The following is an 18,816-nucleotide window of genomic DNA, read 5'->3' as shown; positions in this document are numbered from 1 at the left end:
TGCAAGCTTAGGACATATTTCTGCTGCAGTTTGAAAAGTACAAGCTTAGGAAACATCATGATTAAGGGTACAGTGATAAAAAATGTGTGACCCCCCAGGTCAGTGTGACCCCCAGGTCAGCCCGCCTTGTTCCAGAAATCTGCTGACTACAAGATGGACACACCTAGCATCTTGTCCAACGTTTGACCCCAGAATGTGCTTTTCAAATGGTTTTGTAATTTTCCTTTGACGTATGTAATCTGGCCCAATCCCCTCCCCAGCTTGCATTTTTTCCCTTTAAATAATCCCGGCCCCTAGCGCTCGGGGTCGATCTCAGCTCCTGCGTGAGTCATGAGACGACCCCAGTGCGCACTGGCTCCTTAATAAACCTTTTGCTGATTGCATCAAGGATAAGTCTCTCTTGGGTACTTGGCGTCGCTAATCCCAAGGCTTGAGGGTCTCCCCTCTGTGGGGGTCTTTCATAACCTTTGATGGGAATTTTCCAGGATCTTAAACTCTGTTTCAAAACTTCCACCTGTTCTAGAAATAAATAATTGCAGAGTTGTATTTTAAACATTGTTTCTTTGCTAAACTTTGTTTAAGAATGCCTGTCTGTCTTAGAAAACAGCCAATTACACAGCATTGAACCCAAGCCCTCACCAATCAGGGCAAGGAGCAGGATCATATCAGGGATAAAAACCCAAGTGGCCTGCTGGCTCGGTGTGCTTGCTTACCAGACTTTTTGTTGGCTGCACACTCTTCTGCAGAAGTAAAGCAGTTCTGTGCTGCTGAGCGAATCTTGAGTGTCTTGTTTTGATTGCACACTTGCTTTTGCATGCCCAACAATTTGAAGGTGACTCTGGGATTGGTGAGTTCCCATCGAGTTTCAAGGACCCCTCTCCATAAGGAGATGGGTCCCATTACTACTTTGCAGCGGCCTCTGGATGGGGAAGAACTGTTTCTCCCAGGCCAACAATGAACTTGAAATCAAAATTCAGCCAGCAGCCGAGTGTGGTGGTGCACTCTTGTAATTCCAGTACTTGGGAGGCTGAGACAGGAGGATCTGGGTTCACAGACAGCCTCAGCTACTTAGTGAGGTTCTCTGCAACTTAGTGAGACCCTGTTTCAAAATAAAGATTAAAAACAGGGCTGGGGGTATAGCTCCTGGGTTCAGTCTCCAGTACCAGGGCCTTAGCAAGCACTGCGATGGCCAGGTAACCTCATGCACAGGCAAAATTACAAACACTACAGAGAGAAATGAGTAACGCCTTGGTGGTTGGGGTATCTTGAAGGTGGTTGTTGTTGTTGGTGTGTGTGTGTGTGTGTGTGTGTGTGTGAGAGAGAGAGAGAGAGAGAGAGAGAGTGAGAGAGAGAGAGAGAGAGAGAGAGAGAGAGAGAGGGAGAGAGAGACAGAGAGACAGAGAGACAGAGAGAAAGGGAGAGACAGAGAGAAATGTCTCAATATGTCAAGCAAGCAAGTGCAGACTCCAGATCTGCAGTTCCCATGAGGGGCTGGGTGGAGATAGAGGAAATGATTTGAGTTGAAGCGCAAGAAACTTCCAGGCAAAGTGGGAGAGGGTTTGAGCCTCTGACGAGGAAACACAACCAGGGGAGCCAAGATGAGGAACAAAAACTCTACTTTAGAAAGAAAAGTATTAAGAAAAACAAGCATAAAGTGCATTTTTCCCCCTAAATCCCAGCATTCAGGAGGCTGAGATAGGAGGATCGCAGTTTGCGGACAGCCTCGGCTACTTAGGCCTAATGTTCCCCTTAGGCCTAATGTTACAAATATTGGGGAGAAAACTCTCAAACCAAGGACAAAAAGCAGCAGAAAATTATTAAATATTGTTGTTTCATCTAGTCCCAGATCAAGATCAGTTGTCTTTTGGCTGAAGTTTGGGTCGGGTGAGGATTGGGTATGTCAATTACTGATTGAGTTTGTGAGTGACAAAGGCTTGTTAGTCAATGCCGGGCATGGTGGCGTACGCTTGTAATCCCTGCGCTTGGGAGGCAGAGACAGGAGGATCGCAAAGGCTTGAAGCCAGCTGCGCTGGCTTAAAAGACCCTGTTTCCAAATAACAAAGTATAAAAGTAGGTCTGGGAGTGTAGCCCGGAGGTAGAAGGGCTTCCAAAAAAAAAAAAAAAAAGTCTTGTCAGTCAGGAAGAAAATACTATGCACTTGGTTGGAGGAAAGGACTGTGGTCTTCAGCCCCCTTCGGGCAGTGGGTTCTGTGTGTGTGTCTCTCCAAAGAAACCTGTGTGTCAGGAGGAGCTGTCTAAAGGCTTCAGGCAGTACCACCTTTAATCCTGGAGTATAATTATGGCCATCAGAAAATTTTTTTTTGAGCTCATGGTTTTTCTAAATTTACCCTTTTGCACATATATTGTTGTTCTTGATTAGAGGCTTTCAGGGCTCCTTTTAGTTCATGTGACTTCAATCTGACAATGAGTACACAAAGATTTATTCATGAGATTAAAGTAGAAATGTCCTTAACGTATTAACATGCACCTTTATCCTAGGTAGTCAATCAGGATTATGTTTGCCTCTGTAGGATGCTTTCAAATGTTCATTGCTTTTGGAGTTCTTCTATGGCAGAAAACTGTTTTTAGACGCTAATGATGTTTATCTGATATCTTGATTTTCAGGGATGGTCTATAATTTAATTGTTAAATTAAACTGTATAAATACAAATTGTAATTAATGCTTTAAAATGCTCTTGGACTCTGAAGATCTCAGTAACATTTGAGTCTTTTTTTTGGGGGGGTTTGGGGATAGAATCCAGGGGCATTCTATCTCCAAGCTACACCCCCTGCCCTATTTTTTATTCTTTACTTTGAAACCGGGTCTCACTGAGTTGCAGAGGGCCTCACTAAGTAGCTGAGGCTGTCTGCGAACCACGATCCTCGGGTCTCAGCCTCCCGAATGCTGGGATTACAAGCGTACGCCACCATGCCCGGCTTAACATTTGAGTCTTAAACATGCTTCTAAATTGTTGGTATTATTAAAGGCAACAAAGTTCGCTAAAAGTTGGGGCTCCAATCAACATGTAATTTTATATACAAAATTATGCAATGCTTTGATGAAGAAACTATCAAAATCATTAAGTATAGTGTTGTAAAAAGGCAATTGTATCTAGGTTCAGATATTTTGTGGGATTGTTTTAAACAGATTTAAGGAAGGAACTAAGACAGAAAGGAACTAGTACTTAGAAAAAAGAAATATAAAGAAAATATAAAGATATTTTTGGTAAGGAAGGTTAAAAAGAAAACAATTGGAACAATGTAACAGGGATATTCAGAACTTTCCCTTCCCCTCACCATAAGCCTCTCTCCAAGAATTATACCCCTGAGAAAGATGCCTTTTAGTGGAGATGGAATAGGATTTGTAAATGCACCTGTCACTGGTTCAGAGGTGAGAGAATTAAAGAAATAACTGAAGCCCCTTCTAGAGGACCCCCATGGATTGGTCGTCACATTGAGTCAGTTTTTATAGCCCCAGGTCTTCACATAGATGGAATTAATGTCAACCACAGGAATCCTGTTCTCAGGAAGGGAGAGAAGGATGATTAGAGTAATTCAAGTTAAAAGCCCATGGACATTCTTCATGGATAATTTTTTTGTGTGTGTGGTACTAGAGATGAAACGCAGGGGCATTCTACCTCTGAGCTACACCCCCAGCCCTATTTATTATTAATGATTACTACTACTACTACTACTACTACTACTACTACTTTTTTGTGTGTGGTACTGGGGTGGAACCCAGGGGTTTTCTACCTCCAGGCTATATTCCCAGACCTACTTTCTATTTTATTTGGAAACAGGGTCTCACTAAGTTGCTGAGAGCCTCACTAAGTAGCTGAGGCTGGCTTCGAACCTGTGCGATCCTCCTGCCTCAGCCTCCCAAGAGCTGGGATTACAAGCGTGCGCCACCACGCCCGGCTCCATGGAGAAAAATTAAATGTGCTACAATCTGGGAGATTGCCTAATAATTAATCCACTCAGAATTGTGAATTGTTCCCTTTAAACAAAACCTTAAAATTCTTAAAGGGATGGGAGGGAACAACCTATGCAGATCCAAAATATGTACTTGGGGTGGCACACACTTTTGGAAAGATTTGGGCACAAAAAGACCTAATTAATAACAAGGGGAAATACATAGTCCATAGGAAATTGTTTTTGCAAATACTAGAAAATCCTCCTGACTATGAGGATGGCTGTACAAAGTGCAGAGCAAGGCTAGACTGTGACGACTAGCTAGAGAGGTTCCAGTTAGGCCCAGATGTGGGAGAAACCAAGCCAGCCTGACCATCAACAAATCTCAAGCAAAGGGCAAAGTGAACTTTTATTTTCTGTTCATTTGCCATAAATATCACTCAAGCCTCTGGTCCTCTGATTACTTTTACCCTTGCCAGGTACTGTCATTTGGGAATCTTGAGAAACAGAGGCAATTGTCAGCAGTGGGTACATAGTTTTGTCTGGAACAAGTCACGGGATATCCTGGGTGGGGCCATGTCCTGGCAGGGAGGATACATGGTAGACAACAGGGGGGAATTCAAACCTGGGGTAGGTAGCACGATCCTTGAAGCCCCTCAGACAAAAGCCACACTTTCATTGAGCAGTCCCCAGTCTAACTGTTGACAACTACAGCTGGGCGTGGTGGTACACTCTTGTAATCCCAGCACTTGGGAGGCTGAGACAGGAGGATCGCACAGGTTCGAAGCCAGCCTCAGCTACTTAGTGAGGCTCTCAGCAACTTAGTGAGACCCTGTTTCCAAATAAAATAGAAAATAGGTCTGGGAGTATAGCCCGGAGGTAAAAAAAAAACCCTGAGTTCCACCCCCAGTACCACACAAAATAAACAAACAAACAAACAAACAAATAAATAAATAATTGTTGACAATTAGAGTGTAACTGTACAATGTAATCATTTACAATATGATACTACTGTCTTAACAATGAATGACCATAAATGCTGAGCCAGTAGTTGCAGCCAGAGTGTATGGGTAGGAGCAAATGTCTATGGCTGAGACCCTCTGGACATACTAAAGGTGTCTCATCCTTTAGTATGTCCAACCCACCACACCAGCCCTGGTAACTGCTGCCTCTAATATTACCTCTTCCCTGCAGACTGCCAAATTAACTTAAGGCTGAAACCAGAGTGCTGTAGGATATGAATCTGTGTTATTTTGGTGGTCAACAGTTAATGAAAATGTAGAGTGCATTAATTGAAACTATTACAACCAATGAAGGTCTGTAAATTATACTCAGGATGCAGTTAAAAGTATAAGGTATAATAGAGCAACAAGACGCCACTGGTAGAATGACTTGGAAAAGTCAGCCTTAGACATGATTTTGGCTTAATAATGGGGAGTCTCAGCTGGGTGTGATGGTGCACGCTTGTAATCCTAGCATTTGGGAGGCTGAGACAGGGGGATCAAGGTTTGTGGATAGCCTCAGCTCTGTGGTGAGGTCCTTTGCAACTCAGTGAGATCCTGTTTCAAAATGAAAACAAAAACAAAAACAAAAAAAAACAACGGCCTGGGGATATGTCTCAGAGGTAGAATGCCCCTGGGTTCCATAAAGGGGGAGGGAGCCTGTGTTATGTTTGGTATTCAGTATTGTACTTTCATCTCCAGTAACACAGCCCCCGATGGAACGATTCCTAAAGCTTTACAGGGATTAATCACCTTAGCAAATGAGACAGCTGAAAACTCAGGAAATGACAGGTCCCTTTATGGGCCTCATGGAGCACTGGTTTGGAAAATGGAAAGGAACAATGGTGTCAATACCCACTTCATTAATTATTGTTTAAAAAAAAATGACTAGAGTTGGGTGCTGAGTCATTCCTTCAATGAGGGGCTCAATTCAGACTAATGGAAACTGTGCTTACTAAGCAAACTCCAGTAACCTGTCAAAATAATCTCTTCTTAGGCACTGAGGAACAAGAAAGTCGATTAAAGCTTACAGAATCTGAAGAAAATAATGAAAAGTATGAATAAAAGGGGAAAATCTGTAAAAAGTATAAAACTTTTCTGTTAGTCAGCAGACATTTTAGTTCATATATAAATTTGGTTGACCAGTGTCTCCCAGAATATATATATTGGTACTGGGGATTGAACTTATTCAAAACCTATTTTGAAACAGGGTCTCAGCCGGGCATGGTGGCGCATACTTGTAATCCCTGCGCTTGGGAGGCTGAGACAGGAGGATCGCACAGGTTCGAAGCCAGCCTCAGCTACTTAGTGAGGCTCTCAGCAATTTAGTGAGACCCTGTTTTTAAATTAAAATATAAAATAGGTCTGGGAGTATAGCCCAGAGGTAGAAAGCATCTGGGTTCCACCCCCAGTACCACCAAAAAAAAAAAAGAAACAGGGTCTCATGTGGGGCGTGGTGGTGCACGCTTGTAATCCCAGCATTTGGGAGGCTGAGACAGGAGGCTTGTGAGGCCCTTTGCAGCTCAGTGAGACCCTGTTTCCAAATAAAGAATAAAAAATAGGGCTGGGGGTGTAGCTCGGAGGTAGAATGCCCCTGGGTTCTATGCCCAGTACTGCAAAAACAAACAAACAAACAAACAAAAAACGAAATAGGGTCTTGCTTGGTTGATGAGAGTCTCAGTATTTGCTGAGGCTGTCCTTGAATCAGCAATCTTCCTGTCTCAGCCTCTCAAGTACTGGGATTGCAAATATGCACAATCAGGCCCAGCTGTCTTCCAGAACCTTAAATTTTCCCCCCAAACTCCCACCTATCCTAGAAATAAGCCAGTAACTGTAACAACTGTACTTTAAACTTTGTTTCTTTGCTACAGTCTTTATTTCAGAATTCCTGTCTGTCTTAGAAAATGGCCAGCCGAGGAGTTGAACCCAAGCCCTCACTAACCAAGGCCAGGGCAGGATCCTGTCGGGAGCAGGACCCGGGCTGGCGGCCTGCTCAGTGAGCTCGCTCACCAGAATTTTTGTTGGTCGTGCACCTTCTGCAGAGGTGGAGCAGTTTCGCCTGCTGAGCCACTGAGTGTGTGGTTTTGCTCACTCACTTGCACGTGCGTGTCCAACATCACTAAGTGGCCCAGGCTGGCCTCTAACTTGCCATCCTCCTGCCTCCACCTTGCCATCCTCAGCCGGGACTACAGGCCTGCGTCGCCACACCCAGCTTGGGAGGGGCGCTTAAGAGAAAGACCCTGTTACCTCCAGAGACTGAATATAGAAGTGGACAATAGCCAGGCCATATATAAAAACAGAGCCCCAACCCACAGCCTGCAGCCACCTGAGGTCACCTTGCAGGAGGCGGCACAGCTAGAATTCAGACTCTGATGCTTTAGCACTAGGCCTTTTGCTCTTAATTGGCTATCACTGATTTTTAAAAATAAATTACATTTTAGGCCGCGTGTGGTGGTGCACACTTGTAATCCCTGCGCTTGGGAGGTGGAGACAGGAGGATCGTGCGGGTTCGAAGCCAGCCTCGCTGGCTTAAGAGACCCTGTTTCCAAATAAAATAGAAAATAAGTCTGGGAGTGTAGCCCGGAGGTAGAAGGGTTCCATCCCCAGTACCACCAAATAAATAAATAATAAATAAATAAATAAATAAATAACATTTTAGTAAAATAATTTTCTTTCATAATCTTGCTCTGATGTTTTGATATAAATTTTATATTTTTACTTATTTAAAAATTTTTATCAGTGTACTATAATTATACCTAATACTGGGATTCCTTGATCCTTTCCTTAAAAAATAATAACAAGACAACCGATTAATCCACCTTTCTCTTATTTGCTTCTTCCCTGTTTCATGTAGGGACGACATGGTCGCATAGAATGGCATCTCCTCTCACTCAGTACTAGGAGTTCTCAAACTGCCTTAATCTCTGGGGTGAATTTCAAAGACTAGGAGGGGCCTGTGTTTGCACCTGCGTTCTTCACCTCCAGTGGATGGGTCAGGGCTCCCTTAGAATTCCTGGCCACAGGGAGACCTGTGGGAAGAGGGAACACCACCATGGGCTTCCCCCACAATGTGCATCTGTGAGTTTCCGAGCACCTCAAAATACCATGAAGGCAGGGTGTGGCGGTGCATGTCTGTCATCCCAGTACCTGGGAGGCTGAGACAGGAAGGTCACAAGTTCAAGGTTACCTTTAGCAATGTAGTGAGGCCCTGTTTCAAAATAAAAAAATAAAAAGGGCTGGGGGTGTAGTCCAGAGGTAGAATGCCCCTGGATTCAACCCCCAGTATGACCCAACTCACACACATGCATAACACATGAGGGGGTCCGTACGGGAAGTACCAGGTGGCTTGGAGTTACTCGCGGCTTAGATATTCCCCACCAAGGTCTACCTTTTATTCAAGACTGCTGCCTTTTCTGCAGCTATGCCAAGGGCAGTGTCTGCAGATGAGCTGCTGAGGTGGGCTCTTCACCTGGCTTCTCCTGAGGTGGGTTGTAAGACAACTTTATTTTTTTTAGTCCCAGTATTACATTCATTCCATAGTTAAGATATATCATGTTAACCGAGTTTAGGTTTCTGAAAATACAGCTTTGTTGGTATGTTCAAGCTGAAATATTCTCCTCATTGGCTGGCTTAGAAGCTGAGAACAAATCAGTCACATGACTAGGTCAGAGTGACCGCTCTTCTAGACACATCCACAGGGACCAGCTCCAGGGACATGAGGGAGAGATTGCAAGTCCTCAGTCCTTTCTGCAAATGACATCAAATGACTAGCAAGGGGCTGCTAGGTCCTTAGGAAGTTGCTGAGGTGGTTGTGAAATAGAGAAATGTGTTATGGTATTTCCCTACTTCCTCTGACTCGGGGACACTGATCTTGTCTATAATGTGGAGGGAAACTAGCTACTGCTTGGTAATGTGTGAGCGAGGAACTGCCATACAATGGCTTTGATTCTCCATTTGATTAATAGAAAATAATTGCCAGTTACTCTTACTCTGAATTTTCTATGTGTAAGGTGGGGAAATTTTCACTTTTTACAGTGATGATCAATTTCAACACGAAATAATACTCAAGTGACTGTATAGGTACAGAGGGGCCATTTCAAGGCCCAAGTTACTTTGATACAAAACAACTAAAATCAAAGACAAAGTAATAATCTTCAGGCAGAGAAAACAGTATCTGTACGTGTATATATGCATGTGTCTGTCTGTCTGTCTACCTACCTACCTACCTACCTAACTACCTACCTACTTACCTACATATCTACCTTATCTACTTATCTATGGAAGGGAATGATAGGAAATAAAGATGACTTGTTCTAAAATTTGGGGGAAAAATCACTAAACTTACTAAATCATTCAAACTCTATTCAAGTGAACTCTAAAACCTTAGACCCTCTCAATTAATGACAGTTAATTACAAATAAAATTGTTGATGAGGTGCATTTTCTAAAAATTAACAAACAGTAACGATGAATGCTGAAGTTAAAAATCACTGAGCAGTAAAAATTGCCTGTTACATACTCAGTACTGTTTTGGAACCAAGTTTAGAAGATTCAACTGAAAGTTACCAGGCAGAAGATGTTTACTAATTAGCTCTTTGCAAGTACAGAAAAAAAGTAAAAGATGAACTGAGATATTTTCATAAGTTAGATAAGTTTTTCCTAAGTAAAAAATTAAATTTTTAAATTTAATTTCTAAATTAAAGAGCCTTTATAGAATTATCCTTATTTCTTGTTTCTGAAGTAAGCCAATGTTGTTACAATGAATACTTTTATTTTTATATGTGTGTTTGAAATGCCATCAGACTTCAAACACAAAGAATCAAAGTTTGTAGTTTTCATCAGAATGATTATTGGAAGAGCAGGCTTAGAAATTCAGCATGGATGCTCAATTCTGGGCTCAAGTCTACTTATCTTACAAAATGAAGACAATAGTAGTATTTACCTCATAGGATCACTAGGAGATTGAAAGCAAATAGTACATGACATTTAATATGTGTTAGTAATGGTTACCATAATTGCCAATTTTATTTTGTTCAGGGTCATGTTTTTAATGTAGATAGCACCCTTTAATTTCTTGAGCAGATATAAAACAATGCTTTCTCAATCTATAATGGTATCTTCATGGAATTTTCTCTCATTGGCTCCCCTTCTATGCTGGAATAGGACACCATATTACTAGAAATGACAATCTTTAAGCCTTGGATTACTTCATCCTTTAAATTCAAAACTTGAAAAAACCACCTTGGGTAACTTTTCCTTCTGATCTACATCTCTTCTGTGTAGAAGAAAATGAATTGTTGGCATATAGTTTTGCCTTCTGCTGATTTATTTTACCCTTGAGCCCTTTTTAAATTTTTATTTTTAATTTTATTTATAATTTTTATTTTTTTATTTTTTATTTTTTGGTGGTACTGGGGTTCCTGGAAGCCCTTCTACCTCTGGGCTACACTCCCAGACGTATTTTTTATTTTTGGAAACAGGGTCTCTTAAGCCAGCGCGGCTGGCTCCGAACCAGCGCGATCCTCCTGTCTCCGCCTCCCAAACTCGGGGATTACAAGTGTGAGCCACCACACCCGGTGACCCCTGAGCCCTTTTACCTGCATCACCATGGAGGAAAAATAGGCAGAGTAAGGGCAGAAGGCAGCAGTTTAAGAAGGAGGAAAGAGCTCTGATGATTTGATGAAATATGCAAAGTCAGTGGTACAAATGTCATGTGATCCTTCTCAGACTTATCTAATGTAATGTCATCTTTCTCTGGAGATCATGGTCAGAAACCTACCTGCACCTCAGTGCTTTCATTCCCATAGGAGATTGAGTGGAGTGCGGTGTAACTCACTTGGTGAGTCCGGTGCCCTTATAGGTTCAGCTGAGGTGGGATGTGCAGTGCTCTGAGTGTGCAAGGCTGACTGGCCAGGCTTTTTAAGCACACAGAGATGTGGCACTTCCTGCCACGGATTGACCAAGGGAAAGATGGTGACTTCATAATCCTCTATGGATAGTGTCTAGCAAGAATAAATGTATAAAAACAGTAAGACTAGCCGGGTATGGTGGCACACGCTTGTAATCCCCGCGTTTGGGAGGTAGAGACAGGAGGATCGCGCAGGTTCGAAGCCAGCCTCTCTGGCTTAAGAGACCCTGTTTCCAAATAAAAATATAAAATAGGTCTGGGAGTGTAGCCTGGAGGTAGAAGGGTTTCCAGGAACCCCAGTGCCACCAAAAAACAAAAAACAAAAAACAAAAACAAAAAAAACTAAAAAAACTACAAGACTGTCAAATGTATTTTAAAATATTTTAAATTAATCACTTGCAAAAGATAAGATGGTAACATTTTCATCTTAAGATTTATTAAAGGAGCCAGGCAGGTGGTATACACCTTAATCTCAGTACTTGTGAGGCTGAAACAGAAGGATTGAGGTTTGAAGCCAGCACATGGCAATTTAGCAAGACCCTGTTTCAAAGTAAAAAAATAAAGAGTCAGGGTGTATCTCAGTGGTAGAATGCTTCTGGGTTCAATTTTCAGTAACACACACACACACACACACACATACACACACACACACACACACTTATACACACACAGATTTATTAAAGGAATAATTCAAGTGAGTATTCTCCTAAAAGATACTACCATATGCTAGACTCCTATGTTTTTCCATATCTCATGGATTGTGTGATATTGTCCTGAAGATTTAGGTTTGGGTAATATAAGTAACACATTAACCTGTTCTAAAGAATCCAAGAGAAATTAGCACCTGAATTATAAAATCATTGTTATTCTTTTTTTCTTGGTGCAATGATTTTGACAAGGAAAAGTTTATCATTTCACATTCAACAATGATGAACCTTTAAAAAACTATCCAGGTGAGAATAATAAATGCCAGGGACAGGAGCTGTAGTTTAACGGTGTAGTATTTACTCTGCCTGCATGAAGCCCTGGATTCCATTCCCAGCACTGCAAAAGGTAAAAATACAAAATGCTGTAATTTTAGTTCCCTCAACCACTCTAGGGGTGGCCAAGTGCTTTTCTGAGGTTTATGTCTTAATGTCAACGGACCTTTGAGTGTTGATAATTTGGAAAGATTACCTGTCCCAGAGATCGCCAATCCAAACCGGCGCTGCCGATGTAAACGTGCTGCTTGTCCACGATCCAGAAGGAGGACTGTAGCCGGCCCTTGTTGTAGGCAGTCATGTTCATGTAGGTCACCTCGGCTCCTAGGAGTTTAAGGAGATCCCAGTCAACCTCTGCTTCAGGGTCCTGCCAACCAGTCTCCTCCCAGCAGCACTAATCACGGCCCTCCCTGTATTACAGGTGAGTTTGGGGGAAGGCAGAGAAGGTTCTCAAGATGTTTCATTTTCTCCAAAAGAAGACATAAAAGAGCTAAAAGAAATCAGATTTTCCCTATATATGTGGACGAAGCTTTGTACAGTGTCAGGACCATGGCTTCTTGGGTTGCCTAGATCTGTATGAAAATCCTGTTCTAATACCTTGCCGATGATGAGGTAAGTGGCCAGACTCTTTTTCCTATTCCTTCTGGAATAATTTTAAAACAATTTTTTTCAATCAGTAAAAAGAACAGTCTTGTTCAGCATTACAATTGTCTTGAATAATAAACTGTCTTTCTTTATGCTTTCTATACATGATTTCACCCTTTTCCCTGTCACTTGCCTTTACTTTGATTCCACCTTTACTATTTAATATGCATTTGGTCTCTTCTAGGCCTCTCTTTATTTGACAGTTCTTTTTAATGTATTTTTACTGGTACATTGCAGTTATACCTCATAGTGAGATTCAAAGTGACGTGTTTGTACATGTACACAGCACGTGGGGTGTTTCCCTCCATACCCCACCTTGATAACCTGGCAGATTGTAATCAATGGACCTGCATTTCTCACAGCTGGGAAGTCCAACCTCCAGGCACCGGCAGATTGGCTGCCTGGTGAGAACCCACTTCTGATTCAGAGATGGTGCCTTCTCCCTGGGTCCTCATGTTGGGGAAGGGAGAGGGGCTGTTCTTGGGTCTCCTCCTTTTTATTATTATTATTTTTTTGGTACTGGAAATTGAACGCAGGCACATTCTACCTATGACTTATATTCCAGTCCTATTTTATTCTATTTTAGTTTTTGGTGGTACTGGGGATGGACCCCTCCACCTCCGGGCTACACTCCCAGATGTATTTTATATTTTATTTGGAAACAGGGTCTCTTAAGCCAGCGAGGCTGGCTTCAAACCTGCGCTATCCTCCTGTCTCTGCCTCCTAAGTGCGGGGATTACAAGAGTGTGCCACCACGCCCGACTATTTTTTCATTTTTAAATAGAGTCTCACTAAGTTGCTGAAGCTGGCCTCAAACGTGTGATTCTCCTGTCTCAGCCTCTCCAGCACTAGCATTACAGGTGTGAGCCACCAGGCCCGTTTTGGGTCTCTTCTTAGAAGGGTGCTAATCTTATTCTTGAGGGTTCCACTCTTATAACCTAAGCACTCCCCTGTGGCCCCACCTTCTAACACGACCACCTCAGGGATTTCAACAAATACATTTTCAACATACAAGGTCTGAATGGATACAAACATTTAGATTGTGGCATGGGAATCTTCAGAATCATCAGGATCTTCTCTGTTCCTGCTTTTCAGATGGAAGGGAGGCACCAAGGATGTGAGAGATCAAAAAAGAGAGTCCTCAGTGCTGTGTCAAGACATCCCAACTAAAGGCTGAGGGAAGGAGAGATGGAGAAAGGCTTTGCAGTTCCACCCAGGGCCACGGACATCTACTCACAGATCCTGAAAACTGTTTTTACAGTCACCTTTGACACTGTGGCTTTCGTCTGGAGGTCTGGACTCCCAAGGGTAGTTTCTAGCATCCCCTGATTTCTCCTCTAGTATTTTATTTTATTTTTGTGATATTAGGGATTAAACCCAGGGAAATTCAACCTCTGAGCTATATGCCCAGACCCACTTTATTTTATAATTATGTATTTATTTTGGCACTGGGAATTGAACCCAGGGCATTCTACCTCTGAGTTTAAGCCTCCATTTCTATTTCCTCTTTCTTTTTTTTATGGTACTAGGGATGGCACTCAGGGGCATTCTACCTCTGAGCTACACCTTCAGCCCTATTTTTTATTCTTTATTTTTGTTTGTTTGTTTGTTTGTTTGTTTGTTTTTGGTGGTACTGGGGTTCCTGGAAGCCCTTCTACCTCCAGGCTACACTCCCAGACCTATTTTTACATTTTTATTTGGAAACAGGGTCTCCTAAGCAAGCGCGCGCGGCTGGCTTCGAACCCGCGCGATCCTCCTGTCTCTGCCTTCCAAGCACGGGGATTACAAGCGTGCACCACCACGCCCGGCATTATTCTTTATTTTGAAACAGGGTCTCACTGAGTTGCAAAGGGCCTCACTAAGTAGTAGCTGAGGCTGTCTGTGAACCCTGATCCTCCTGTCTGAGCCTCCCGAATGCTTGGATTACAAGTGTGCGCTGCCAGACCCAGCTTAAGTCTCCATGTCTTATTTTATTTTTTCAAAACAGGGCTCCATAGCCTTTCTGCCTGTGGAACGTCACCGAGGAAGCATCGTTAAAAGTTTCTCTTCCCGTTGCTGTGTTGTCTAAGTCAGAGTCTTCTAAAGAGCCCGAACAGCTGCAGAAGCTCGTCATCAGAGGGCTGAGCTTTGAAACAACTGATGGGAGTCTGAGAAGCCATTCTGAGCAATGGGGAGCACTCACGGACTGTGGTGATGAGACCCAAACACCAAGCGCTCCAGGGGCTTTGGGTTTGTCACTTACGCTGCTGTGGAGGAGGTGGATGCAGCCACGAGTGCCAGACTGCATGAAGTAGATGGAAGAGTTGTGGGGCCGACGAGAGCGGTTTCAAGGGAAGATTCTCAAAGACCAGGGGCCCACTTGACTGTGAACAAGATCTTCATAGTGGCCTCAAGGAAGACACTGAAGAACATCACTTAGGAGATTATTTTGAACAGTATGGAAAAATTGAAGTGACTGAGATAATGACTGACCGAGACAGTGGAAAAAAGAGGGGCTTGGCTTTTCTAACTTTTGATGACCATGATTCCGTGGATAAGATTGTCATTCAGAAATACCATACTGTGAATGGCCACAACTGTGAAGTGAGGAAAGCCTGTCAAAGCAAGAGATGGCTGGTGCTTCTTCCAGTCAAAGAGGTCCAAGTGGTTCTGGAAACTTTGGTGGTGGTCGTGGAGGTGGTTTTGGTGGCAATGACAATTTTGGTAGTGGAGGAAACTTCAGTGATAGTGATGGCTTTGGTGGCAGCCATGGTGGTGGTGGCAGCGGGGATTTCTACAGTGGTTTCGGTAATGATGGTGGTTATGGAGGAGGCGGCCCTGGTTATTCTGGAGGAAGCAGAGGCTATGGAAGTGGTGGTCAGGGTTATGGAAACCAGGGCAGTGGCTGTGGCGGGCGTGGCAGCTATGACAGCTATAACAACGGAGGAGGCGGAGGCGGCTTTGGCGGTGGTAGTGGAAGCAATTTGGAGGTGGCGGAAGCTACAATGATTTTGGCAATTATAACAATCAATCTTCAAATTTTGGACCCATGAAGGGAGGAAACTGTGGAGGCAGAAGCTCAGGCCCCTATGGTGGTGGAGGCCAATATTTTGCCAAACCACGAAACCAAGGTGGCTATGGTGGTTCCAGCAGCAGCAGTAGCTATGGCTGTGGCAGAAGGTTTTAATTACTGCCAGGAAACAAAGCTTAGCAGGAGAGGAGAGCCAGAGAAGTGACAGGGAAGCTACAGGTTACAACAGATGTGTGAACTCAGCCAAGCACAGTGGTGGCAGGGCCTAGCTGCGACAAAGAAGACATGGTTTAGACAATACTCACGTGTATGGGCAAAAAAACTCGAGGACTGTATTTTTGACTAATCGGATAACAGATTATTTTAGTTTCTGTTCTATGGAAAGTGTAAAGCACTCCAACAAGAGGGTTTTAATGTAGACTTTTATTTTTGTATCTGTGCTGTTGATTGCTAAATGTAATAGTCTGATCATGATGCTGAATAAATATGTCTTTAAAAAAAAAGGACTCCATAAGGTTTTTTTTTTTTTTTTTTTTTTTTTTTTTGTTTTGGTAGGGCTATGCTCTTTCTGCTGTTATCACCTAAATTTCTTTTCTCTAGATTTGGTAAAGGAAGATTATAAGAGCAGTATTAATTCACATGTAATAAATGAGAAGGAATTAGGCCCCAATAACAGCAGGTGATATGAAAGTTCTTTTTTAATCCTACATGTTAAGCTGGCTGTAGGTGCCATATAGGTGTCCATTTCAGTCATACCATTTAAGAGTGAATGTACATGAACCTTAGGGACCCTTATTTCAGGCTTTAAAGGGCACGGAATAAATAATTTTAGGAGACTGGCAACAATGCCGCCTAATCTACATTTCAGTATCAAAATGATTGGAGTCCTCAGCTATGTGAAGTCTGCTTGTATTGCCTTTGCAATACATCCTAGGACTCTTGCACTCCTGGACCAGGAAATCTTTCTCTCAATATAGCAGTGCTTCACATTATACTGAGTGCAGCGGGCTTCATTATTTTTAAAGGACAGAGACGCAAATGATAAATAATGGCATGTGAAACATTACAGTCTAATGTTTAATATATTCATAATCTAAAACACCTCAAAAATTGTTTATGGAGTTCAGAACTTGGAGATCCAAGTACTGATTGCAATGTATTTTGAAAAGAATGCTAAAACTTATGCGGTTTTTCTTTCTCATGTTTATATTAAAAGAAAAGCTAATAGACTATTTTAATTTAAGAACCAGGGCCTCACTAAGTGGCTGAGGGTCTCACTACATTGCTGAGGCTAGCCTCAAACCTGGGTTCTTGTGTCTCAGCCGTCCAAGTATTGGAATTACAGTTGTGCACCACCGCACCTGGTTTCCTTTCCTCCCCTACTTTGCTCTTTCTCAGTCCCCAGTTCTAGCAATAAACCCAACAGGGGCCAGGAGGGAAGAACATACAAGGCAGGAGGGAGTGAGAAGAGATGTGGAGGGAAGGTTCTGTGGAAGACGTCTCTGGTTAGCTCCTGGTGCACACTGGGGCTGACGTCAGACCTCCTGACTCGAATCCGGCTTCTACCACTTAGAGGCTGAGAGCACTGAGAAGTCACTTAGCTTCCTGGGACCCAGGCTGCTTCCCTGCAAAATGGGGGTGCAATAAGGGCGGAGCCATCGGGCAGAACTGCTGCAAGCTGTAGACACGTTTGCCACGGGAGCACTGAGGACTGACCAAGCAGGTCTCCACTCTCTCAAAAGCACTTCCCTCTAGTTTGCCTTCCTTGGGGGATTACAGATAGTAGATAGCTTCATGAAGGTAACAACGGGGTTTGAGTTAGCCATACCCAGGTGCATCAATAAACATCTGTTGAAGCTGGGCGCGGTGGCGTGCCAGGGACCCCGCTGGTGCTTGACCTTTGACTCCTCAGCTTCTGGAACTTCTGTTGTATGAGAGCCACCTTCTCTTGTATACCAGTCTATGGTAGTTGGTTAGAGCAGCCAGATCGGACTAATACAGTGGGTCAAAAGAAATGCACTGGAGCCGATCTAAGCCAACAGCTCCCAGGCTTGTCCTGAAAAAGTCACTGAATTCTTTATTTTCACAAGTTTCTCACTTGTACTTTTATGTAACTTTTTTTACATCAAAGTTTGCCTAATTAGCCAAGAATATGAGTCATTTCTGCCCAATTTCCAGAAGGGATTACTTTTGCTTTTGGGAAAAACAATCTCTAAGTCTTATCCTTAGAAGTCAATAAAATTTAAATACTATTAAGAGATTCAAAGGGAGGTTTGCACCCTGGGAAATATTTTGTTCTACAACAAAACAGAGTTTCTGAACAGAATTTTCATAAGCTGTACTATCACAAAAGCACTCTGGCGAAACTTCACCTGCTTCTAAAGCTATGGGTGCACCTCTGGTGAGCAGGGAAGGCCTGTGAAGGCACCCACAGGCATTCTAGCGGCCATTCCTTCCTCAGCTGCAAAATGCATCCATTCTCCATCCCTTCATTTAAAAACTGAAATCCCAGTTGTGAAATAGCCTCTGGGCTTAAAAATCACCAAGAAAGAATCTGGCTTAACTGACTGAACTTTCAAGCTGACAGCTTTCTACTCCAACTCAAAATGAAAAAGGACACAGGATACTGAAAGGCTGTTATGACTTCTTTCACATAAATAAGCAGCGAACAGATGCCACTCTTTCCAATTCTAACCAGAAAAGAGAAAACATGTGCAGTTCTCTTCCCAGTTAGGTGCTGCTCAGAGGGATTCTCTCAAGCTCATTTCTCTCAACTTTATCTTTTCCTCTAAAATGATCAAAGTAATGCTGGATGGGGTGTCACAACTCTGTCATTCCAGTACTTGGGAGGCTGAGACAGGAGGATCACAAGTTCAAGGCCAGTTTCAGCAACTTAGCAAGATTCTTGGCAACCCAGAGTTTCAAAAAAAAAAAAAAAAAAAGGATGGGGGTGTATCTTGGAGGTAGAATGCCCCCCCCCACCACGATCAAAGAAAACAAGGGAGGTGGGTAAATATGGCACTAAATTCTATGAGTTCACATATCTTGCATCAAAGTAAGGAGACCTTATAAAAATGGGTAGAGAAAAATACTTTGTGCAGTTGGGAGGGGAAAGAATAAGGTTTCATGTCCTACTTAGCAATCATTGCCTCTCAGTTCAAATCGCCTTCAGTTCCTGCTCTGTGATGAGGAGGTTCCTGTAAGCATTCCATTCCTCCTGCACGGAGTGCAGTTGAGCTTCCGCCAAAGGGCTCTCCCGCAGTTCCCAGCTGCAGCATGTTGGCCAGGACTGTGGGCCTGAGCACATCCAACAGTGTGTGGGCACAGAGAAACCTCGCAGCCCTGGACTGGCCATGTTGTA

At 43.1% G+C, this 18,816-nt stretch overlaps 1 protein-coding gene and 1 pseudogene across 2 annotated transcripts in view; one reads left to right on the top strand and one right to left on the bottom strand.

Annotated features, from left to right (window-relative positions):
- Positions 1 to 18,816, bottom strand: part of PLD5 (phospholipase D family member 5) — a gene marked incomplete at both ends in the record, with an annotated part of 318,682 nt that overhangs the window by 61,146 nt on the left and 238,720 nt on the right. Inside the window, one exon of the mRNA XM_080698695.1 lies at positions 11,997 to 12,124. Within this exon, the coding sequence (XP_080554821.1) occupies positions 11,997 to 12,124 (128 nt within the window). The remainder of the gene's footprint in view (positions 1 to 11,996; positions 12,125 to 18,816) is intronic.
- LOC308265549 (heterogeneous nuclear ribonucleoprotein A1-like) lies at positions 13,634 to 15,611 on the top strand (annotated as a pseudogene). Its single transcript has 2 exons — positions 13,634 to 13,753; positions 14,515 to 15,611. The product of its transcript is annotated as a heterogeneous nuclear ribonucleoprotein A1-like (transcript).

Source organism: Muscardinus avellanarius (genome assembly GCF_963383645.1).
Source record: "Muscardinus avellanarius genome assembly, chromosome: 7".
Classification (NCBI taxonomy): Eukaryota; Metazoa; Chordata; class Mammalia; order Rodentia; family Gliridae; genus Muscardinus; species Muscardinus avellanarius.
Note: the sequence above shows the minus strand (reverse complement) of the source record. Positions and strands in the feature narration are given on the sequence as shown.